The sequence below is a fragment of the Nilaparvata lugens genome, chromosome 8 (assembly GCF_014356525.2).
Source record: "Nilaparvata lugens isolate BPH chromosome 8, ASM1435652v1, whole genome shotgun sequence".
Classification (NCBI taxonomy): domain Eukaryota; kingdom Metazoa; phylum Arthropoda; class Insecta; order Hemiptera; family Delphacidae; genus Nilaparvata; species Nilaparvata lugens.
Window position 1 is genome coordinate 34,382,789 of NC_052511.1, and position 26,244 is coordinate 34,409,032.

Genomic DNA, 26,244 nt, shown 5'->3' on the forward strand with positions numbered 1-26,244 from the left:
TCCACCCTGCTCTGAAGCGAGCCACTTACGATCGATTCCTGGGCTCACTTCAGGCTCTGAATATTCCATGTGGAGGTACAGTAGTGGCAAAGTGAAAGTGGTGGTTCAAGTGTAACAAGTAGCATAACTTATGTAGCCTGTTTAATGAAAAAACACTTCACTTTCATCTAGCATTCGAAGTGAGAATTCTGGGAATATTCACAACTATTTATAAGCAGTCTCGAAATTTAGCGGAATTTCCAGCTGAATTTTACTGTGGACGAATAATACATATAGTTAAGGTAACGAATACCCAAAAAAGGTATAGAGGGAGAAGATTGGAACACAATTTTTGACCCCGAAGCTCTTTTAAGGATCGTAAGGGGGTAAACATATCAAAAGTCCTCACTCCCACCCCCTATGCTAAAGGGGTGGGGTGCTTTGAAAGTACCATATTTTGAAAGTACATAACACTGAAGCTGCTATAACAATCGATGAAGAGAGTGATACGACATGTTGTCTCATGACAGTAAATCAAACATAAGGATGATGATGAAGCTATATGAATTCTTTTGACTCATACTCGTAGCACACTTCACGATTTGATCAAATTTGGGATTCTGACAACTGTGCACACTATTTTTCTATATTGTAACAAATTTTCTTCTCTTATATTGTTAGAGACAATGTGGATTATAATATTATGAATGATACAGTGGAGATTATGGCTATGAATGGATAATGATGATTTCTGGATGATTAGAATCTTAGAAATGAAATTGTTAATCGAAACAAAGCGTGCACTTCGAGAGAGAATGGAAATGCAGTGTTGATTGATTGACAATCAAGCAGATGATGAGGAAACGCGAGATGATTCGAGTGAAACGGGTGACAAAGCTTTGATGAAGGCTGGTCGGTTAACAGCCAACAATGCCCGCCTAAATCCACTTGTCGGCCGAGAAAGGAGCTCGTTTTTCAGGCCTCTCTCTTCTCACTGTTCGTTTCAAGCTTTCATCGTCATCCGCATCTGCCATTTATCAAAGCCTGAAAGAATGAGCTGAGCGGTGTCTGTCGCTGAGCTTCCTCTCTGCTACGTGAAAGAATGGGCACTCACGAGTGAGCTTCCTTTGAACAGCGTTGATATGAGTAGGAAAAGCGAAAGAGGGTTTCCCTATCAAAAATGCGGTTGGAGTCACTGAAGACATGCCAAAAAAGTCTTGCAGCTTTCCTTTCGATTTCCTCTATACTAAAATCCTCTCATGTGCATCACTATAGGCAAAAACCATATTCCTATTGCATTTTTCCAAGTACGTGGTTTATCTGGGGATTAGTGGATCCGTGAAAGGGTCGACGCGAATGAATGAATTCAAGAGCTTCGCAAACACTATTGGAGAACGATAGTGACTTCTGGACTCCATTACTAAAACCAATAAGACTCCCATCCTAAACATTATTTTATATGCTTTCCACTTCTAGAGGAGGTATTTATTTATTTCTAGAAGAGGTACCAATTCACCATTACCACTGTATTCAATATTATTCAATGTTAAACTTCTTGAGAGAAATAACTTGAAGAAATGGATGATGGTATATATTTCCACAGACATAAAATATTAAGAGAGAAGAAAACGTTGTTTTTATTTTTAAAACAGGTCGAGTAGATAAAATGAATTTGTATGTATGGGTTTGTAATATCTCATTACAGAAATAGTACAAAAGGTTGCAATTAATTCAAGATGAACTATTAAACGAGTTGATTCCATACATTGCAATTGATCTGTGTGATTAGAGTAGAATGACCAATAAGCTGACAATTTTATCTGCAGGTTATCCCTCACTTTTTCCATTCTCATAACTCTGAATCAACAACGCCGTTATTGATCATTATTCTCAGAACAAATTTCACTCCTCCAAATTTTAAAAACCCTCATCCAATTTATACAGCTCACATAGGAGTTGTCATTGATTTCCTATGAAACGTATCATTTACTAGCTCTTTTGGAACGTCAGTCACTTATTTTCCTAATCAATTCACCAATGTAGCTAATTACTGCGCGCTTTTTCACGATACGATTCATTGCCAATAATATAGTTGATTGCTTGTGTTCACTGACCCGCTTCATTGAGTAGTAAGCTGACCAATTACTTTTTCAATTGTTCGTCTCGTTGACGATGTCCCATGCTGTTTCCAAAATTCAATATATTTGTGAATTGAATCAATAATTCAGTTGAGCTTCAAATTGTTTTGATAGAGTTTATTGATCAATATTTTTTTGAATTTGTTGCATTATTAAATTCTACTCATACTGAGAATTATGTCATTAGAAGGCTTACTTCAACAAAGCAGCTATATAAAAATTCGTCCCAATTTGGTGAGAATACATTTTGATGTTACCATCAGGCTACGTAGGTAACAAATAACTGAATATATCAAAATATAGTAGGACCTATTCTATTTTCTGTTAAATGGGTGATTCAATTAATATTTTTACTCAGGCTGTCCACTAACGGTAGAACATGCATGATAAACAAGTGTGTTCATGCCTGTCTATCATGCATACACACACATATGATATAACATGCATATACACACACAAATCATGCATGTTTTGTCATCAACGAGAGGCTCTAACATGGAAGAAAACAATCAATGACAGTTGATAAACCACTGAAAAATCACGAATAATGATGCAAAATAATTCATCCTCAAATAGAGAGGTGAAGCAAAAAATAACAACAATGAATCCAAGATACAGAATCGTGATCTTAAAAAAATTTGTTCAAGGCCTTTCACTGTGATGACGTAGCAATGTATGACGACATAGACATGTTGTATATACATGTTCATATTTATGTATTTTGTGTACATTTATGTTCAAGTGATCAACACACTTGTCCTCACAGAGAAGAAGTAAGAATGTTCTCCTAGTTTGTGTTGTCCTATAGTTAGTGGATATCCTAAGAGACTATATGCAGTTGAAACACAATAATTTGTATGTATACACATGTTCATCATCCTTGTCCTGTCGTTAGTGGTCAGCTTCAGATCGAGTACTGTATTCATAATCGATTATTTAAGATCGTACTTATCTAGACAATCACGGTTTGTAAGCTTGTCAACTATCTGACCTTTATAGTAACCAACAGTAGAAGAATCATTCATCCAGGTAACTAAGCCGAACTGGGCTTGATTCAATCTAAAGAATAGTTCACAGGAATGACCTCCTAGACATCAAGACTTGTTCCAATCAAATAAAAATTCGTGTTGGAAAATTATCTTTCAAGAAATTCGACCAATGTGAATTGACCTTCTCATAGAAGCTGAAAGCAGAGAAGCATATCGATATTGATCGCGGTTGCTGCAAACTAATTTGTCTGAGTTTATTCATCATTGAGAGGCAAATTGAATTTACTTAATAATTATTGGCAAATTCAAGAGACTGGTCAGTTGAGTGTGGGCGTTGATAATACTCCTAACAGAATCCCTTCTGAACCCTTCAAAAGCTTACTGAGAATTCTATCAACCAACCGTTGAAACAGAATTTCCAAAGGTAGAAAGAGACTTGCACTTATCAGAGTTCATCTAAACGACCCTTTTCCACGAAGTCCAACACTGCAGAGCAAACGGAAACCAAACTAAGATTTTTTACTCTTAGTGAAGTTCTCTTCGCTACTCTTCAAAGTGTCAACTGAGAGTAGAAAACATTCCAAAAAGCTTCTTCAGAAATTTCAATGCTCTTTGAGTGAATGAGCTCCATGCTTACATTTACATAGTACAACCTGGAACTCTGTAGACACTATAGTATAGACAGTATCACAGAGAAGAGGAGAATGTTCTCCTACTTTGTGACAGTATACAAATTTAAAATGCAGTAGTTTGATTTTGGAAGAATTCATAGCATTCTAAGAAATCTAGATCTCTCAAAACATAAATAATGGGATACTTGCTGGAATTCCAACATGGAAGCTGGTAAGAGTGAATGGTGTATCCAAATATCCAACTAAGTGAATTTCATTCTTCAATTCAAATATGATGAATTTTCATTGAGATGTTAATACAAACTAAACAGTCTGATGTTGCATTTATAAATATGCCAGTGCTGAGCTACTATCCTTAGCTTGCAAATGAATTTTCAAAAAGTTAAGGCCGTCCAGCTCACAAAAAATATACTGGGGTTCTGACCACGGCTTTAGCTCAGTGATGCATGTATGAATATTTCCATCATAATGAACCACCATGGGTTCAAGTGACTGATAATCAACAATTCTTACCGCTGCTCTCTTGATGATATTGAAGAATACCAGTAAGGAAATCGAAAAGATAGTCAGTGACTGATTATCAGTAACCATATATTCAATTAAGAATAATGAAAATCAACTATTATTCTACTAATTGAGTTTCAAAACGTTCATCATGAATACAGGTGTGCATTAATTTATCCTTTCGAAATTCCTTGAGACTTACTACGCCAGTTCTAGAAGTTCCTGGATCCTTATATGATATATTGCAGACTTATTACTATAAATATCAGTAATTATTTGCTGACTGGAGGATATTACTATCATCAAAGGATGATAGATATTGGTTGCTCTGAATAAGATCAATCTTGAATAATTCACGGATAGTATATGCTGCAGAATAAAAATGCTTGGTACCAAGACAGCTCAAACTGTATATCACGAGATAAATTAGGAAAATAATAAAAACTTCTGATATTTTGTATGCTGACAATAAACATAGATATATTCCCATAGAATATATAAATATAAATTTTCATAAATATAATTCCATATAAATAAATTCTTTACTATCTCAAATATCACAGAAGTTGCTAGCATTCACAATACTGTGAGCTATAAAATATATTTTTAATAATACTGATATGTGAAATTTCAGGTTGATTCAGAATTTGACAAATTGGAACCTGTTCTGTCTATGAGTTCAATAGAATATTTCAATCAATAATTAATAATTAACAGTATAATCATTCAAATCTCAGGGTAGATGGATTCGTGCCATGCACGGAAATAAGCTTCCTACATATATCAAATATATTGATGAAAAGAGTTCTTATTAAATATATTACAGTGTTCGACACGTTGCGAAATTTTCAAAATTGAACCAAATCTATATAGTGCTTTCAAATAATTCACTTAAATGCCTTAGTGTTAAATGAGCTCATTTAAACTTTACACTCACTCAAACGACGTTTGCTGAAGTTCTTATAGAATAATTAATTATCTCCAATAATTAATTAGTCGAATCCTTTCGACTCCGCTGGGCTCATGTATGGTCCAGATTGTTTGCAATTTTCTATCAGTATATGGGAATATTCTACAATAAGAACTCTTAACAATCACTGAGTTCATTAACAATCAAACCTTAATTACAAAAACTTGACATTTAAAAAGGGACTGGCTTGATGCTTTTTAAAAAATTAATTGGAAGGAACCCTATCCTCATGTGCTGCCATATCGGTCAAGATCACAAGCCAGAGAGAGCATTTCTTGGAAAAATGTTCATCTCTTCCTCTAAAATTTGTAAGCCCTCATCTGATTGGTTTTCTAGTCTTTGTAAGACGTGATGTGATTGGCTATTTAAGATTCAGGGTTTCCTTAGCTTTTGTTATACAAGATGAATGAGATTATACTTGAATAAATTTTATGATAGACTGTAAGCATTCCAATTGAATAAGTCTTAATAATATACTAATAAAATAATGAATACATTTACTTTTTTATGTGAGCTTTGTAAACTCTTGTTTTTTTCATACTTTTTAGATATCAATAAATATTCAAATAAATATAATAATTGTTGCTTTTCCAGTACATAAACCTTTCTCTACATATAATATTTAATAATAATTATTCAAATAAAATTTATATTCAATTCATAGTAGTCGAGTGATCAGTCAGCTGATTTGCTCGCATAATAAATCAATACATATTGTCGACTGATCTAAGATCATGTGACATGCTAAATCAAAACAAGTATTCTAACCTCAAATCGTGCAAGTGTTTCTCTTTTTTATAATCTGCCAATAAATAAACTAAGTCGCTTTATAATTTTATTTCTGCCAAAGAATTCTCACTAATGCATAATTATATTTTCCATGGTTCTCTTATCGCTTCATAGATAGTACGACTGCTCCTTATCAGAAAGAAGATTCGATTTTATTAGAGTGTTACCTCGACTAGGCTAACTGTTCTTTCAATTTCATGATTCTATTAAAGATAGTTTGTTTCTTCTGAATTATTTTATTGTCTCAAACGGATCGTCATAACAGCTATACAATACATGTTATGAAGATTCGAATTATCATTGAAATAAGATGAAGGATGAAGGAGCTTGAACATTACTATTATGAAATATTGATCGTTGAAAGTAAACAAAATATAAAATAACACAAAATAAAATAACAAACAAAAATCTCATTCATGAAATTAATCTATATAGCATCGAATTTTTCATCAAGCTGTTTACCCTGTTGTCAATATTTGCAGTAGCAGAAGTCTTCGGGTTGAAATAAACATTTAATTTGGATTTTCGTTTAATACTGGAAGTTAATTCATTAGCATTTGAATAATAGCAATATCTCAGTGATTTCCATCTGTAGACTGGCTGTCCGCTATGGCTTCGTTTAAAAATGAGCGCTGCTATCCAGAGATGGTCAGTTTGGTGTGAGGGTAAGCATTCCTGACCGGCAATTAGGAGGTACTGGGTTCGATTCCCGGGCTGACAAATAATTTTTGAACAGTGTCACTCATCAAATTTTCCATCAAGCTGTTTACTCTGTTGTCAATATTTGCAGTAGCAGAAGTCTTCGAAGTGAAATACAGCATTCAATTTGGATTTTCGTTTAATAATAAAAGTTAATCTATACAATCCTAGTCAATCGTGTACCCCTATATCCACAGAATATATATTTTGAAGAAACAGGGGTTCTCGCGAATTTTTCGGGAACGGCTCCAACGATTTTAATTAAATTTATACCTAAAATAGTCATTGATAAGCTGTATCAACTGCCACAAGTCCCATATCTGTAAAAATTTCAGAAGTTGTGTCCCATCTAAGCAAGGTTTGATTTTAGATTCCTAATTATAAGGCTTCAGATACAATTTGAACAAAAAAAATCGCGTGGATAAGAATGAACATGAAAATCTCTACAATTAATGTTTAGTAACATTAATTGTCACCTAAAATGAAAATAAGCTCGAAATTCGAGAAAATGTGATTATCCAATTGCAAACTGTTGGCAATTGTTGATTGTTGATTGTTGATTCTATCGAACGATTCACTGTAAAGAGATAGCAGACCTCGTATGTCTCCAGCGTTATTGTCCTGTAACCAGCTGGCTCAGATCTTTGTTAATAAGTAGACTTGAGATGCGCGTGAACACTAGCGTCAGGTGATCATCTCTCATAACGGCAAGGAAAGTTGTGTGAGTGCGCCACACCAGATTTTTAAATGTTGTATCATCATGAATATCGGTCGCAAAGATTAATATCACGTATCACTTTCCTTGCACTATTACCATAGGTAAGGAAAGTATTGCTTTCTGAAAAAAAATTAAGGTACCCCAATTTCTTGAGTCCAAAAAAGTGGTTTTCGGGCATTGGTCTTTATGTGTATGTGTGTGTGTGTGTGTGTGTGTGTGTGTGTGTGTGTGTGTGTGTGTGTGTGTGTGTTGTGTGTGTGTGTGTGTGTGTGTGTGTGTGTGTGTGTGTATGAGTGTATGTGTGTCTGTGTACACGATATCTCATCTCCCAATGAACTGAATGACTTGTCATTTGGAAAATAAGTTCCGTACAATATAAGAAATGGACACGAACAATTTCCATCAAATGCAATTCAAGATGGCGATTAGAATGTTGTCAAAAATGGAGTTTTTTGCGGTCTTCTCGAAAACGGCTCCAACGATTTTGATCAAATTTATACGTAGATTAGTAATTGATAAGCTCTATCAACTGCCACAAGTCACGTATCTGTAAACATTTAAGGAGCTCCCTTTGCAAAGTCTGATTTTAGATTCTCAATTAATAGGCTCCAGATACAATTAAAACAAAAAAATTCAAGTGAAATAGATTGAGCATGAAATCTCTACAATTAATTATCAGTAACTTTTTCACTTCACCTAAAATCAGAAATAAGTTGGAAATTCGAGAAAATGTGTTTATTCAATTGCAAACTTTTGATAACTGTTGATTCTTTCAAAGCATTTACTATGAAGAGATAGCAGACCTCGTGTGTCTCCAGCGTTATTGTGCTGTAACGAGCTGGCTCAGATCTTTGAATAGTAGACTTGAGATGCGCGTCACTAGCGTCAGGTGATCAATTTCCATAACGGCAAGGAAAGTTGTGTGAGCGCGCCAAACCAGATTTTTTTGTTATTAGGAATGATATAAAATAATTTGTAAAATTAGATTGTAAAGAACTGACAATGCTAAAAATAAAATAAAAAATTATACTGTTGAATTGAACTTAACTTTGACAAAACTTGAACATAAATGACTAATCGTAAAACAAGATAACAAACTTTTAGTCTGAAGAGTAGTCAAGGCAACGAGTGCTAATGACATGGAAGCCATGAAGGGGATTCCCTTCACACTCCTCCACCGTTGAAAGAGAACTATGATTGTTCATTCGTCTCAAATTATATGACGAGGCTCTTGTGATGGTTTGATCCCTACCCCCGGGAACTTGAGGTATGTCATCCTCCTCCGGCTCTGGTACTACCTGCTCCAGGTTGTCTTGCTCCTCCTGTTCATCAATAACTTCTCCAGCAACGTCACTGGAACTTAGTCTCTCTTCATCCTTGGGTTTTAGGCAAGGTTTCAAGCGGTTCACGTGAACGTTGATCTGGTGACCATTGGGCAAGATCACCATATAGTTCACTAGAGACATCTTCTTACTAACTTCAAATGGTCCCACCCAAGGGAGATGGAATTTGCACGATTCTCTGGGCTTCACTGCGGGATGTGCAGATAAACTGTATCTCCAGCTTCGAATTATCTTGGTTTTCTGCCTTTATTAGCGGTTATAAGCCGTTTATCTGCTGCTTTCGAGGAATTCTTGACAGCTTGTTGATAAGCCTCACCCAGTCTCATTTTCAATGTCTTCAAATGCTTTCCTATTGAGCAACGCTTTGGGTGTTGAAGTATGGGTAGATTGGCAGGTAACACCATTTCATGACCTCGGCATAGAAAGGATGGGGAATACCCTGTTAGAGAATGAGGAGCTGAATAAGCCATTGGAGCATAAGGAAGCCCATTGTCCCAGTCACTACCATCCTGTTGAACAAAGTGAGCCATGCTCTCATTGAGGGTGCGATGTAATCTCTATTCTCCCATTACCTTCTGGGTGGTATGCAGTGGTCTGAATTTTTGCTATTATCTGCTGGTTACATACTTCCACAAACAGCTTTGACAAGAAGTTTTTGCCTTGGTCTGTCATCAAGTTGGTACACCATGTCTGGATATGATTTGTGTAACCAATGCTCTGGCAATTGATTCAGCAGTAGTTTGGTTTGGTAGTAGAAGGGCTTCTGCAAACCTGGTAAAGTGGTCTATGAAAATCACATGGTAACGATTTCCATGAGTGCTCTTAGGCAAGGGACCAACCATATTCATTGACACTAATTCCATGGGAAAAGTTCGTTCATAGGCTTTTCCCAATGGCAATCTCAAGGCACAGGGTGTTTTACGTATAGCACAATTGCTGCATTCTCTTACATATTTATTTATTTATTGAAGTTTTTCGGTTTATCTTTTAATAGTTCGACACCTTGTGAGACCGGACTCCCCAAAAGCCACCTACAAACTCTTCCAAACCTTGACTTGTATTGTTCAACCTCTCTTGCCATTCCAGGCCAGTAGTTGTGACTTGGAGTCAGTTTCACCACACTCATCACTGTCTGTCCATGATTCGGTTTATTTGTGCTTTTGCCCAAGCGGCTTCCTGTGGGTCTGCTGACATGGGAATAGCCTGCCTACAATGCCGTTTCCAAACACCTATCAGCAAACGCTCTAACACTTTCGTCTTTTTTTTTTTTGTTTAATGCGACTAAGAGTGAGTAACCACCTTTCGAAGTCAAAGGTTTCCTTAATCCTTTGTATCAAAATTCTCTCATAGTCCTGAAATGATGTACCCTCCTCTACTTCACTTCACAATATGATCTACAGCTGAAGATATGTGATGGTTTCAACACGAAACTGCAGTCCTGTGTACAAGCCACCTACAAACTCTTCCAAACCTTGTCTTGTATTGAGGTGCCAAAATCCTTTGTGAGGGAGCTCATCAACAGCTAACCATAATATTATTCTCGATCAACCAAGTTCGTCTAGAAACTTTATAATTGGAGGCACGTACTGTGAAAGAGAAATGTAGAGGCGACCAGAGACAACACATCCAATTAGTTGAATTTTGTAATTGAACAGTACTTTGAATTAAACTGATACAATAACGAAGGGATACCTACAACAATAGCGCGCATATAGTGAGCATCAAAACTGTCAGCATAGCTTATCAATAATGTCAATAATTTCCATTAAACCAATGCTGACATATTGATTCATATCTCTTTAAAGCAAATATCTATTGTCGAAGGGGTGGATTATTATGCTACTGCATAATTAACAAGGAAGATAATACGTTATCCTGATTGCTGATTAGCTGGTTGGTGCCTATCAATTGCTCAATGATATATTGCTCAGTCGACAAGTCAATAATGCAGTCTGTGGTAGCCTATATCAGCATATAAACTGTGAGAAATGACAGCTCTTCAGCATCTGTCTGCGTTTGAATCGTAAATAGTTGCGACCAGTCGGATGCACTCTATTATGAATACGTCATTGCTATCAATTCTCACGATGATCATGGTTATTGATGCAGTAGGCCTATATAAGGTTATTGATTGATCATCGACGATTAAGAAAATTGTATTGATCTGGAGTTTCATTGACGCACCAAACACTTGAATTCAGCCATGAAATGTAATAATTTTTTCTTCACATTCGTCAAACCTTCTCAAATGGTAATATAATGGTGATACAGAGGAGTGAGGGATTACTCTACAGAGAAGAAAAATCACATATCGAGAATGGATTTCCATTCAAGATAATCAGTTAAACTTAAATACACTGTCATTCTCTCACTAAGTTCAAATGATATGAAGAATCATGGTACTCTTTAGGGGAAACTGTCAATGAGACGATGATCATTGGCTTTTTTCCATGTATGATGCTTTGTAGGAACATTAAAAATTCTTAGTCCACTTGAAAAAATAATCATTTTTATTATTAAAAAACCTTACTCTTCGACCAGAAACAGAAAACATAAAAACAACAATACTCTTATTTAAAACAATGAACATTGATGTCATTCGATTTTTGATCGATAAAGTATAGTAGATCAGGTAGTGAACAGGTATAATATGAAGCGTATTCCTACATTATTTTGATCTTATCAATATTGTTATACCTTGAGGAAAAGAAATCAAATATCATCAGAGCAGAAATATATCAGTTTAAAATAGGCTACTAAAAATACAAATTTCAATTTAAAATAAAAACATTAATCAGAGATATTTCCACAGTGAAAGAGATTGAATCCCAATATGTACACAATATTGATTGAACAATATTCTATATATTACTCAATGAAAGTTCACTACATCTGTTCAACAATAGGTTATTTTTTTCATGTTCTGTCATGAGAATATTTAAAGTTATTATAATTTTCGAATTTTTATTATTAAAAAAACACTGGAATAACTCATCTCCAGGTTTTTTATGGAAGGAGTATAGTTTCGGTTGGAAAATAGCTTTATTGGTTACAATCAAACTACATCAGAGATATCCGTAAGATAATAGAATTAACAATCAAAACCTACATGATAAAGTCATCAAATTATAATGGGAATGATGAAATTATTGAAGCTCCTGTTGAAAATATATTTTCGCTTCTGAAAAAATAAATTTTTCAACAAGCATGATTATACTAGTATATAAGCCAAATTACAATAATTATTGTAGTAAATTGAATAAGTATATTTTTATGAAATATATAATAATTCAAAGAATCAGTCCATAGACATGAAAAAGAGCAAGCACACCCGCAATATATTGTAGTTATGATTTTTTCAAATCTATTGTTTGGTTACGTAAAGAGAGGTCAAGAACCAGTTTGTTTAAGCAAAATTTCCTTGTGCTGAATACAGAATGCCTCAAAGGCCTTGAATTTTCTGTTTATTTTCCAGTTCTTTACTATTTCTGGCCAATCCACCAATCGAACAAAAAAATACGCTCTCTTCCTTTTTTTATTATAAATTTTCAAATAGAACTAAATCATTTGGAGATTTCTATCTTCAATGAGTAGTCTACTGAGTTGGAATTTTTCATGAATGAGTAGAATTTGGACAAAAAATCAATTTTCATGAATTCAGTTTCTGATCAACATTATCTTCCGATTGTCACCATTTTCATGTAGAATTCGAAATTCCTCAGGGCATAATAATTCTGTACTCTACAACCTGATACCAAATGAAGCACTTTATCTCATATAGATTTTTAGGTACACCTGATAACAATGCTCCGTGTATTTTGAAAAACACCTAATTTCTGGTTTCGACCATCATCACTAACTCCATTTTCTTCAATGAGATTCCGCACAATGATACATCAAGGATCAAAATTTCAAACACTCATAACTTCTGACACAATGATCGTATCTCTTCATACTACAGATTATTCTACTCTTATTATATCACTTACCTAGTACAAGGAAATCTTGCAGGAATAAATTTGTTCTGGACTGTTCTCAGGTATCCAAATATATTAATGAACCAGAATTACAATTTACTATTATTTATTATACAGTATTATTGCAAGCACCAATGTATAATTATAGTGACTAGACTAAAAAAAATATTGATTACACGTAATGCAACATTCAAAAACTTCTACGTACAAATAAATAACATTCATTATAATTTTCAGGGATGTGTTAAATAACTCCTTTTATTCAATTACAGGTCACTATAATTCAATACAACGCGATTCAAAATTCTTTATTGGTTCTTCAAAAACAATAAAACAAAACCGTTTAACAAGAATATATAAAAATACAGACACTATAGGGCAGCACTATATGGCAGAATTAGAAGTAGTGCTTGTCCCGTTTACAAGACAAGCCTCTCTTGAATTCATGGTGTTCAAAATACCATTTCATTTTAATAGCTGTAATCGGATACTCTACTCATATAGGAAATATTTAAATTGTCACATCCATCTCAAATCATGTAACAATAGATTATGATTTGGCTTCATATTCACAGAAACAATAATTATTTACATAATAATAGTTATGAAAATGATAGACTCTCTATATTTACATAAAAATTAGCTATCTCCAATCCAACTGCTCTTTCAAACAGTTGAACAAAACCACAACATGATTTATTGTCATTCACATCGAAATATATTATTCAATTCTTAGTTTTCCATTTAACAAAACAATATTGACAGCTTCGACTCAGGAAGAAAAATACCATCATCATTCTTCTTTATATATAAGCAATGGTTATTGATGAGACAGAAATCTTAATATCTCTATCTTTATCAAGTATACAATGGTATCTAGTTTTGACACTCTGACGCTCAATTTGGCATAAAGTATTTCAGTGATACACACGGATGAAATAACAATATTCTATATTCTGAGATCCGTGAGTAATCAGTGATAAAAAGGGTATAGGTGTGTTTGAAAATATGCTCCCAACATGACAACTATTATGAAAGAGACATGACAATAATAAAAAACTGTGACAATGATCAAAAACAGATCAGTTATATTGAAAAGTCGGGATTGTATGAGGTTTGAAATAATGTATTATAAGTGGATGCATTTAATCCATCCACAATAATATTCAGAATCCATTGAATCAAATTAATTCTTGATTGCAATCTATTAAACTTTCGAGGATCATTCTTCTTGACCTGAAAAATTGAAGCTGATAAAAAAGGTTTGACAATTGAATTCTATGATTTGGCAAGTTTTACAGTAATAAGTTCATTGTGATAATATTCCTCATAAAAAACTATATTTTTCCATTGCAAATTGTTTTTCCGCTTTCCCCTCTATTGCCTATTTCCACACCTCCCTCCATACCATTTATCCTAACAACACACTCACACTCTTGTACTACACTACTATTGATAAAAAAATAAATAAAAACTTGTAGTACCGTTTATTAAAAAAACTTTCAAATATTTTAACGACTAGTTTCGACCATAGGTCATTTTCTAGTTAAAATGTAAAAAATAAACAAGTTGATACTAGATAATTTATGAACATATGCTTATTTTCATAAGAAAATATCATAATCTATCTATCTATTCATCTTTTATCTATTATTAATCATTATCTTACATCTTTTACATTTTAACTTGATAATGACCTATGGTCGAAACTAGTCGTTAGAATATTTTGAAGTTTTATCAATAAAGGGTACTACAATTTTTATTAATTTGAACAAAAGTAGCCCAAATAAGTGCAGTATATGTTTACACTATTATTGTACAACCGACAGTCTTTAAAACGTCAACTCCCTGTACAATTTTAATCACACATTCCTCTTTTAATACTGTTTTTTCAGGTTTCTAGTGAACTATTCATCACCAACTGACATTTTCCACCTTTCAAGAAGTGCCTGAAATCTTACAATTGCGACAAAAAATCCCCAATGTTGGTCGTCGCACAGAATTTAGGCCACAATTGAGTTCGCGCTGAGTAGTCCAATAGCGAGAACATAAAGTCACGTGATGAAGTGAGCGGGTCACGTGACTTTAGAGGTGCGACACGGGCTAATCGGGCCGGAGCATTCCGGCGCTGTACACTCAGATGCGGAACGAGCCGGGAACGACCCGCGATGCGCAGAAACTCATTGTGAAACAGAGCGCAAGCAGAACCACGGCCAGGCCCAGGATGTATACCGACCACGACAATTGACAGCTACCTGACAACACACACAAAAAAGGAGTTCTCAAGTGGTGTTTAACAATAGTTTCGAAAAAGAGGTTGATCTTTTTTAACAGTGTCTTATAAAGAGGTTGGAATTGAAAACGAATGGAACAAGGGACCGAGTGAGATTTCAAAGTTCAAAAGCTAAAAGTTTTCAGATCCAAAAAGTACCATAGTCTCTTATGAAGAGGTTAAATCTGAAATAGTATCATACATTTTAATGGTTCATTACTTATACCGATGTAGCATACCTCACGTTAAAGGGACCGTTTCAATTCGATTATAAGCTTACTGCAGATCTTCAGGGCGGAAGCTGGAATAGTGTCATATTTGAAAGCTGCACCATTAATGCCGATGTAGGATACCTCATGTTCAATGGACCTTTTCAAATTCATTATAACCTGTAGATAACATTCAGGACGGTTTACACTGAATTGGTCTCCAATCGGGGACCAATCAGTGGTTTGATTTCGAAATATATATCAAATTATAATGGCACTTGATTAACCTGACACTTACTGCAGTTCATCTTCAAGGCTAGTCTCCAATTGGAACAGTGCACAGTGTTAGTGGTTTAATTTCGAAATGTATCAAATTATAATTGCTATTTGAGACTTTACAGCTTCATCCAGTCTCAGATCGATTGAAACAGTTAGGGACCGTTCCAATTCGATTAACCTGCCACTTAATGCAGATGATCTAAAGGGCGGTTCTCACTAAATTAGTCTCAAATTGGAATAGTGTAAGTGGTTTGATTCCGAAATATATCAAATTGTAATAGCTACTTGGGACTAAGCAGTTTCTCTGTTGAATATCCATACTTTTTCGCTATTAAAATTAAACTTGAATTTCAAAAACACTTTTGGAGTGAAAATGCACTTACATTGGTAGTGACGATCCTTTCGACCTGTTGTTGGTCATCAATGACAGTCTGATGATGACCAACAACAGGTCGAAACGATCGTCACTACCGATGTAAGTGCATTTTCACTCCAAAAATGTTTTTAAAAATCAAGTGTTTACAGTCTCATTGAGTCTCAGCTTGATTGGAACAGTTAACGAGAACGTTTCAATTCGACACTCACTGCAGATGATCTTCAGGGTGGTTTTTCCTGGATAAGTTCTCAATTGGAACAGTGTTGGTGGTTTGATATCAAAACGTACCAAATTATGATAGCTACTGGAGACTATACAGCTTGATTGGAACAGCGATAAAGGTTGAAACTCAAAACTCGATTGAGTTCAAACTGGATGGGCTAAAAAAAGTTGAAGGTGGAAACTCCAATCATATAAAGGATGAATGTTGATGACATTATACTGGAATCAATCTTGTTTAGTTCCGAGTGGCTTCAGTTTGAACTCGATGGAACTGTAGGTTGATGTTTTAGACTTATAGCAAAAGAAAGAATGGTACCATAGCTGGGTCAACTTACCAACTATCCGGATTTAGTTTGATCTTGACATGTGCAATTGGACCTTCGTACATTATAGTTGATCAGTTTGAATAAAATATGGTGAAAACATTCTCTTGTACAATGGGAGTTCTCTTGCATGATTATGGAGGGGGAATTGCCGCATGATCATGCAATTCGACACAAATAGAGTAGAACTGAAGGTATGAAGGCTTTGAAAACGAATGAAATAAGGGACCAAGTGAGAATCCAGACCAAAAATCCAAAAGCTGTCAAATCTTAATGTTTTGAGATCAAAATAGTTCTAAGCTGAATTCTAATCTTTATCAATACTAAAAACTTTATTTTATGAACTCTAATCAGGGGAATGTGTACTAAAGGAGTCATAACGGATTGTTCAGTAGCTGAGATCAGAAAAGTGACGTCCTCTCGGTACTCCTCCTATTTGAGCAGAATGGGGGGGTGACTGATTGAGGCCCCCTATACCAACTGAGAGATTTATGTGCTTGAATATATCTCAACTTCCCAGTTCCCAATGATTTGAAACTCACCTCAAATTGAAAAAGGTTTAGATCCATTCATCTCTCATCACTATCCATCCTGCTGAGTATCCTAGAGGTCTCATGTGGATCTTTAGCGAAATTAAAACATTCCTATGGAATAAAAGGATTTTCTCAAGCTATTGTCATTTATGATGTAATATCAAGGTGATCTTCAATCAACTTCAAACCACATAGAATTTAATTTCTGCTTTGTTATTGGATGATGTGATATTTTCATTTCTCTCACTCTCTTCATGTGAAACAATCATGAAAGAATACATAAAACAAACCGAATAGAACACAATAATAATTGTGAATTTATTGCAGGGAATCTCTGCAGTTGAACTTCAGTTTATTTATCACTTTTTAACAAAACGTTGGAACTCGCGTTTAGTGAATTTTATGCTCTGTTTATGTTTTTGCCACCGCTCCACTAGCACAATTGAAGTTGTTTTTATGCGGTTACCTAACGCTGGAGTCTTTCGTTTTATTGATGATAAAATTCATACGCCGGGGAAAAACGTTATGACCTAGGTACTGCGTTTCAACCCCATAATGCGGGAAATTGTGTTCTTCTGTTGGCTACTCTCGTATAAGTGAGTGAGAGTGACGGGATCGGTAGGAGAGAAAGGGAGATGAAAATACGTATTCAAGAACCCTTACCTAGCGCGGACAGTAATTTCGTCCACATAATAACGTGGCAAAAAACAGTTTATGCCAGAGGGAGAGTGGAGACCACGATCTATTGTGTCTGGCCTTTATATGCTCAAAACGACGAGAGAAATGAAATTTCCACTCATGACAGACTACTAAAAAACTAGTTAGACGAGATGTGATTCATATGAAATTGATGAAAATTGAAATTAATATAGCTCAGAGCAAAGTCAGACTGTCAAAATTCTGTTGAATATTTATAATAACTTTTCAACTACTCGTCCAAATCCCTCATATTTCCTCTGGTATCAGCTGTATTTCACTACCTGTTCTTCATGATGATAGAGATTTTTTTACTTCAATCTATATAGTTCCTTTATGGAATCGATATGAATTTATTCATTAGAAAAAACAATGAATATATTGATTTTTGGGGGGAAGAAATATTTCTGTTTTATTTTAATTTTTCTCTGAGTATTGATAAGATTCATCTCTTCATAGATTGATTCGTACCCATAGATTCATTTTAACTATGAGTGTATACAAATATTTTATTTCTTTATAATTTTTAGAAGGAATCACTGACCGCTAGAGGAAAACTAAAGATACTCCTTGTACTATTTTTCTCTCAAATTTAGATAACATTTTAAAATTCCGAAATAGGGTTATGATATCACTTTTTTGAATTTAGTCCATTTTCACTCAAAAACAACAAATACTAAGAATTAAAAAAAATCAGATCAGAATGAGTGTGGTTTTCAGTACAGTAGCTATATAATCATGAGTTATGGTACTATAGCCAAGCCATATAACTTATGGTTATATAGTTACTGAACTTTTGACTAACTTGTCGTTACAAGAAACAACTGCCTAATCTTGGCCAGTTAACTATTGTAATATTCCGTTAAAGAATATATGGCAATATGGCGGAGTTTGTTTACCATTTACTACAGCTTCTCCCACTATCTATGTGTTGATACGAATAATTATATGGTATTCAGGAGTATATTCAAATTTCAAATGAATCATGGTATCCAGGAGCAAATCTGTTATCCATTCTAATTGATACGAAAACTTATATCAATAACCAACCTAAATGAATTATCAAACTATGTTTAATAAACTCATTCATATCTAAAATGAAAGTAAACCTTAGTTCCTGTAATTTATTTGACACTGTACGAATCAACTAGGAATACGAGAATACATCAAATGATAGAGAGCTTGATGAATTCGTTTCTGCAGACTACAAGAAGAAACAAACACGTTTAGAAATACAATGCCTGCCTTTATTTTGGAACAAGAAAGCACACGTGCGTTTCTGAAAGTTGAATCTTGGTTTTTAGGATAGTGGAAAACGCTCTTTTGATAATAATCAGTATTCAGTATCAGTGTGTATGGTTGAAAGTTGCACTTACCAAGTTTGTAGATGTGCGACGCATTACCGCAGCAGTCCCTAACTTCCCTATTGTCCCAGCCAACCGGATAAACTGCCACTCCACCGCTCACAAGGAAAGCTGCAACACAAACAAATAACGTATAACGTTACTCTCCATCCTAAACCACTTCCAAGATACCCACTGAAACATCCCAAGTTCGGCTTCTGTGTAAAGTTCACGTGGAAGCCAGTTCCAAACATTCAAGAGCATTTTTGTGTTTTCAATATAGCTTTACAGCAAATTTCAGTTAGTGATACTTTCAGTAGCTCTCTATAAACCAGCAATACTTATCAATGGTAAACTGAATATCTGTATGACATTTTTGTATTGTAAAGAGTTGCTTTTTAACGGCAATTTATTGACTTTCACTGTTCAAAAGATTTTTGTAGAAAAATGAACTGGTGTCAACGTCCATTGTGAATGATATTTTTGGAAATAGAGAGATACCTGGTATAATATTAATAACTATTCACCACTCTTCATCATTATTTCTGATAATTTCTATTGATATTCATTTGTTTAAAATAATATTGATAATATTAAAATTTAGGAGTCTTGATTCAGTTCTTAAATTTATTATTATGGAATAGTTACCGCGAATCAATAACTGCTTTTTTATAGAATTTTTTATACAGACCTGCTTTCACAATATTATATTAAGACAAAAAAGTCAATAATCATCGCAATCATCAAGCAATAATAATTGTGTTGGTATTCATACATCTTCATTATTTGTTCCTGATAATCATTCACGTCAAAATAAGTATACTGAACTGCAATATTAACATAAAACATTATTGATATTGCAAACATTTTTAACGATTTGACAGTGTGTGTGATTCAGTAGGTGGAGGTGCTAAAATTAATGTGAAACTGACTGTTATAGAATTACGTCGATACTACTAGGACCAAGAATTGATGTTTTGCGACACCGTTTCAAAACAGAAAAAAAGATACACGAGTATGAAAAGCGTTCAACTCTATAATCTTAAGGTCAGGTCTTGACAAAAGGGTATATGGCTGTAAAAGTTTCAAATTAATGCACTTATTCTACAAATTGGAATGGCAAAACTCATCTATTCGTTCATCCGCTCACCACTTGGGAAAGGGAACTAAAAATATTCTAGACTAAAACTGATAAATATGGCAGGGATGTTCAGTTGTCCATCCCTACAGATTCGTCACGCCCTGGGAACAAGTTTGAAATAATTCCAAATATGCACACAATACCGGAGTTCCTACGTTTTCTCAGCTTGTACGAAAATTATAATGATGAAATTAAGTTCTAATTTGGTGATACAGGTTCTCAAATCTCTAAGGATTCAAAAGGATTTTTAGATAGGATATTATCGTACATCATGCTCATTATATGGTACGCATCTCACACAAAGTCAAGTTATTTATGTTATATGGAGTTGAAAAGGATAACATTCATTATACAAGTTAAAATATCAAAGTGAAGATCGAATTGGAAAAAGGGTCCTTTGATTATTCAATTATTACATTATTACAAGTAGCCCTCAAGAAGAAAGTAAATTAGGATAGCATTCATATTTCATTGTATAATATGCTTGAAAATGTTTCATATTGTCATGTTTGTATTGTTGCTATATGTTTGTAAACTATTAATATAAATTAATTATGAATATATGTTGCCAAAACTACCATTACTGCCTCCAGCAAACTGGATTCATTGCTCTATATACTTTTGAATTCAGGACGGCAAAATAATAGTATCACCTATTACAAGTAGGTATATGTTTTGAGTATTTAAATGTGGGTACTCACCAGCCAGCAGCTGAATGCATCCGGCAGCGCGCGCAGTGGCAGTGTGTACGACATAGCTGATGCAGCAGGCAGCCAGGGCAGTTACTGCCACCAGCAGGCTCAATGCACTGCCAGCTCCCACCAGCACTGTGCTCGCCTGCCACCACACTGATGGAATGTCGCGGAATCTGCAACGCAATCATCAAGTCAGCAACCATTTGATACACATACATTTGATACACATGGAGAAGGGTCTGTCACCACACCGATGGAATGTCGCGGAATCTGCAACACAACGTAACCATTAAGTCACCAGATAAGAGGTGAGAGTAATTAAGTTACTCTAACTAAGTAATTAAGTAATTAAGTAGGTAAGAGTAAATTAAGTTAATAATATACATAAATACATCAGGCTTGTGTATTAATATAACGCAGTTTGAAATGAATAGATGAACCTATCTTCTAATATAACTAAATTCAATTCATAATATAACGCAGTTTGAAATGAATAGATAAACCTATCTTCTAATTCTTCATCTGCAATTAAGAATTGAGAAGTAAAGCTTGAACAAGGGAAACAGTATGAACTACAGTATGGCTTGGATTCCATTAGCCTACATCACTTATGTACAAATGTATACTACAATAATATATATGCAAGCTCCAAGTTAGTAGGAAATAGAAGATGTGGGTTATGAAGAATTGTGGAGAAGTTTGGGAAAAGAGGAGCTACTTCACAACAATTTGGCTTATATTCCATCACATCATTTATGTATACTACATTAATATATTCAAGCTTTAATTCGGATAATTCAGAAGATGTTAGTAATAGGGAATTGTGAAAAAACTTGAAAAAGTAGGAGCTACTTCACAACAGCTTGGCTTGGATTACATTCGATTTCATCATTCATGTATAACTACAATAAAATTTTCAAGCTTCAAGTCAGGAGAAAATAGTGGATGTTCGTAGAAATGGATAATAATTGTGAAGAGAAGCTTGGAAAAGGAGATACTACTTTACAACGGTTTGGCTTGAATTTCATCACATCATTTATGTATATTTCACTTACATATCCATGATTCGCCTCCTATCCTAGTTGATGAAAACTATGTTCTAGTTTATAATAATATACAATATTCCTTATCAAATTGGAGACTAGTAGGATTCACACAATGATGAGAAGCGATAGTAAGTTATGTTAGTGAGCTTATTAATAATTCTCAATGAGTGATATTGAATTTTATTGGACGAATATGAATACAAAACGAATACCGTTTTGGGCTTATAAGCCTGTGCTACTTTTCTGTGAGTTGTGTCATTCTGAATGATTGAATAAATGAATAAAAAAATGTGCTCATATTCTTCCCAATTTCAAATATAAATACATATACAAAAACCGATAAAAAATGAACCAATAAAATATCTGAAACCGATAGAAATAAAGAAACTTGACCCCTGACTCATAATTATGTAGAAGAGCTGGTCAAGATAGAGACGTATCAATGCATATTATTTGTTGTATTCACACTAGATTAAAAATAGCTTATCACTTCTTGATAACTGGTTGGTCTCTCTTTTATTCTTGAAAATAATCATTATAGTTCCGACTCTGGTGAAATGTATACGTTACGAGTTCACATAATTTTCCTGCTTCTTTCAATTGGATTTGAGTGGTAGGACATATTTTTATATACAATAATATTGTATTAAATTAATAAATTCCCTTCAATTATCTGATATCATAACTCACTTTTATCAATATCCAAGATCTCATTAATAATAATCTGTCAATGCAAAATATATATATCAACTGTTTTATCACGGCATGACAAGAATTCTTGAAATATTCATTTTCAATTATTAAATATTAACAAAAGTAGCGTTCTAGAAATTGTTATATTTTCATTTTATCCTGCTTCTACAAGGACAATGTTTTGAATTATTATCGGTATCATCCTTCACATTGAAATGATTCAATACAGTAGCCTAGTCATAATAATTTATTTTCTTCTACAGATTCAAAGTGCACTTAAACATGAGCTTAAAACTGTTGATTCATTTAAGTTGGAGTTAATTTGTTACTTATAAGCTTGGATCTACTTGGAAATTTAATAGAATAATCATAGTTCATTATACTTAGTATCATTCGAGTTTTCATACAGTAACTTGTAGTCTAATGTCTAATATCAAACTGGTTTCTAGTGAAGAATGTGAATTCGAAAATTATTTCAATCATGCTAATTCGGGCTCAATAATATTGTAATAGATTAATATATTCTCTTTAAATTATTCGATATCATAACTCATTTTTATCACTATATCCAAGATCTCTATAATGTCATTAATAATAATCTATCAATGGAAAAAATATATCAACTATTATGCTTCACGATGTTGTGTTGTCTAGTAAAACAATCATCAATGCACATACCAGACTACTTTATAGAAATGTTAGTATTGCCTAACTTGTGGCAATCGATATTCTTGAAATATTAACTTATTGGCAATTACTCATTTCAGATGGTAATACCCAAATCGTAAAAAACACTGCGTTGTATGATAAGAATTTAAGTGGAAGCCTCGTTTGATTGTCAAAATCTTTTCCTCCAATAATTGTTGGGAAAATCATGTTGGAAACAAATTTATTGTCAAGTTTAAATAATAGAAATGTTATCTATGAGGAACTAAGATTGACCTTTCATGATTCATTAATCACTTTAACTGATTAAATAGCATCATTGCTTCCCATTTATACAATGTTGACAAAGATTGTGAATCTTTCAATGGCAGTATTTATTGACCGAGCGGAGTGAGGTCTAATATTCAAGTCGACGGTTTGGCATTTCTCTTAATGTTTAAATGTTTGAATGTTTAAATGTTGAGATTTTTAAATAATTATTATTAAAATGTTTATTTAACATTTACATTTGAACAGTTGAACATTCAAAAATTAAAACATTCAAACATTTCAACATTTCAACATTTAAACATTTCAACATTCAAACATTTCAACATTTAAACATTTAAACATTTAAACATTCAAACATTCAAACATTTGAACATTTAAACATTTAAACATTTAAACATTTAAACATTTAAACATTTAAACATTTAAACATTTAAACATTAAACATTTAAACATTTAAACATTTAAACATTTAACATTTAACATTTAAACATTTAAAATTTAAACATTTAACATTTAAACATTTAAACATTTAAACATTTAAACATTTAAACATTTAACATTTAAACATTAAACATTTAAACATTTAAACATTTAAACATTTAAACATTTAAACATTTAAACATTAAACATTTAAACGCATTTAAACATTTAAACATTTAAACGCATTTAAACATTTAACATTTAAACATTTAAACATTTAAACATTTAAACATTTAAAATTTAAACATTTAAACATTAAACATTTAAACATTAAACATTTAAACATTTAAACATTTAAACATTAAACATTTAAACATTTACACATTTAAACATTTAAACATTTAAACATTAAACATTTAAACATTTAAACATTTAAACATTTAAACATTTAAACATTTAAACATTTAAACATTTAAACATTTAAACATTAAACATTTAAACATTTAAACATTTAAACATTTAAACATTTAAACATTTAAACATTTAAACATTTAAACATTTAACATTAAACATTTAAACATTAAACATTTAAACTTTAAACATTTAACATTTAAACATTTAAACATTTAACATTTAAACATTTAAACATTAAACATTCAAACATTCAAACATTTGAACATTTAAACATTAAACATTAAACATTTAAACATTTAAACATTTAAACATTTAAACATTTAAACATTTAAACATTTAACATTTAAACATTTAAACATTAAACATTTAAACATTTAAACATTAAACATTTAAACTTTAAACATTTAAACATTTAAACATTTAAACATTTAAACATTTAAACATTAAACATTTAAACATTTAAACATTTAAACATTTAAACATTTAAACATTTAAACATTTAAACATTTAAACATTTAACATTTAAACATTTAAACATTTAGAGAAATGCCAGACCGTCGACTTGAATCTTAGACCTCACTTCGCTCGGTCTTACGTTGATGGAAAGATACATTTTCAAGATGTTAGATGTTTTTGAACGGGTAGTATTACAGTCAACTGTCTACTAACGTTCATGTAAAGATACATTTTCAAGATGTTTGATGTTTTGGAACGGGTAGTATTATAGTCCACTAGACAGCTGATTTATGATAAATAATTCTATAGTCTGATTTCCACGGTAATATTGGCGTATGAAGGAGGCTCCGTTTTCCTTTTATATTATCCTTGAAATGCAAAATTTTCAAAAACCTTGTACATACGTCGACGAGTAATTTAAAAAGGAACATACCTGTCAAATTTCATGAAAATCTATTACCGCGTTTCGCCGTGAATGCGCAACATATAAACATTTAAAAATTAAGAGAAATGCTAAACCGTCGACTTGAATCTTAGACCTCACTTCGCTCGGTCAATAAATTTATAATAAAGTTTTTTTATTATATTACTTCGAATACAATCATATAGCAAGGATGAATAATCGTTATCGAGATAACTGTACCGGCATTCATCATTCTAATATCTAGGACAATAGGGGATTTTAGCTTCTATAGCTAGTGGAGTAATCCTTGATGAGAGATTTGCATTTCACTGTACATAGTCTAGCCAATCGTTGTACATGTTCAGAGTGTAATATATGAAACTCATGCCGTTTATGAGCGTTTTATGCCCAGTCTACATGACAACGATATCTGCGCAAACCTGGTTTGAGCCAGGTTTGCGTCGTGTATACGGGAGATTGTTAACAACAGGATCATGGCGAGGAACAGGACATATTGTGCTTGTATTAAGTTGTTCAAATCTCGAATGCTGTCATGAGCTACAAAATTGCAACTATACAAAGCATTGGTGAAGCCTGTGGTGTGTTACGGATCGGAAACATGGGTGCTTACTGCTGGAGATATGCAAAGACTGAGAGTTTTTGAAAGAAAGGTGGCGAGAAGAATCTTGGGCCCTGTTTTTTTAGAATGGTCTCTGGAGAGGAAGGAAAAATTTTGAAATAGAGGATTTCTTAATAGAGGAAGACATCGTGCAATCGATAAAAGCTGGCAGAATAGGATGGGGCATATGTTGAGAATGGGAGATGGAAGAGTGGTGAAATGTATATGGAAGGAGAAAATATATAACAGAAGAAGAAAAGGTCGACTAAGAAATAGATGGACGGATAATGTAGAACGCGATCTAAGGACGCTTGGAGTTCGTAACTGGAGGAGGCAGTCCGAGGATCGAGACAGGTGGAGAGGCTATGAGAGGGAGGCCAAACATTTAACATTTAAACATTAAACATTTAACATTTAACATTTAAACATT

At 33.3% G+C, this 26,244-nt stretch overlaps 2 protein-coding genes across 2 annotated transcripts in view; one reads left to right on the forward strand and one right to left on the reverse strand.

The window, feature by feature from the left end:
* Positions 1-11,259: 11,259 nt before the first annotated feature.
* Positions 11,260-26,244, reverse strand: part of LOC111061528 (LHFPL tetraspan subfamily member 6 protein) — an 88,366-nt gene continuing 73,381 nt past the window's right edge. The window contains exons 4-6 of the mRNA XM_022349227.2: positions 20,834-21,000; positions 19,025-19,123; positions 11,260-14,993 (exon numbers count right to left, since the gene is read on the reverse strand). Coding sequence (XP_022204919.1) covers positions 14,875-14,993; positions 19,025-19,123; positions 20,834-21,000 — 385 coding nt within the window. The 3' untranslated portion in view covers positions 11,260-14,874. The remainder of the gene's footprint in view (positions 14,994-19,024; positions 19,124-20,833; positions 21,001-26,244) is intronic.
* The window catches only part of LOC111061520, a 35,213-nt gene continuing 31,305 nt past the window's right edge, over positions 22,337-26,244 (forward strand). Inside the window, exon 1 of the mRNA XM_022349214.2 lies at positions 22,337-22,486. Coding sequence (XP_022204906.2) covers positions 22,431-22,486 — 56 coding nt within the window. The 5' untranslated portion in view covers positions 22,337-22,430. The remainder of the gene's footprint in view (positions 22,487-26,244) is intronic.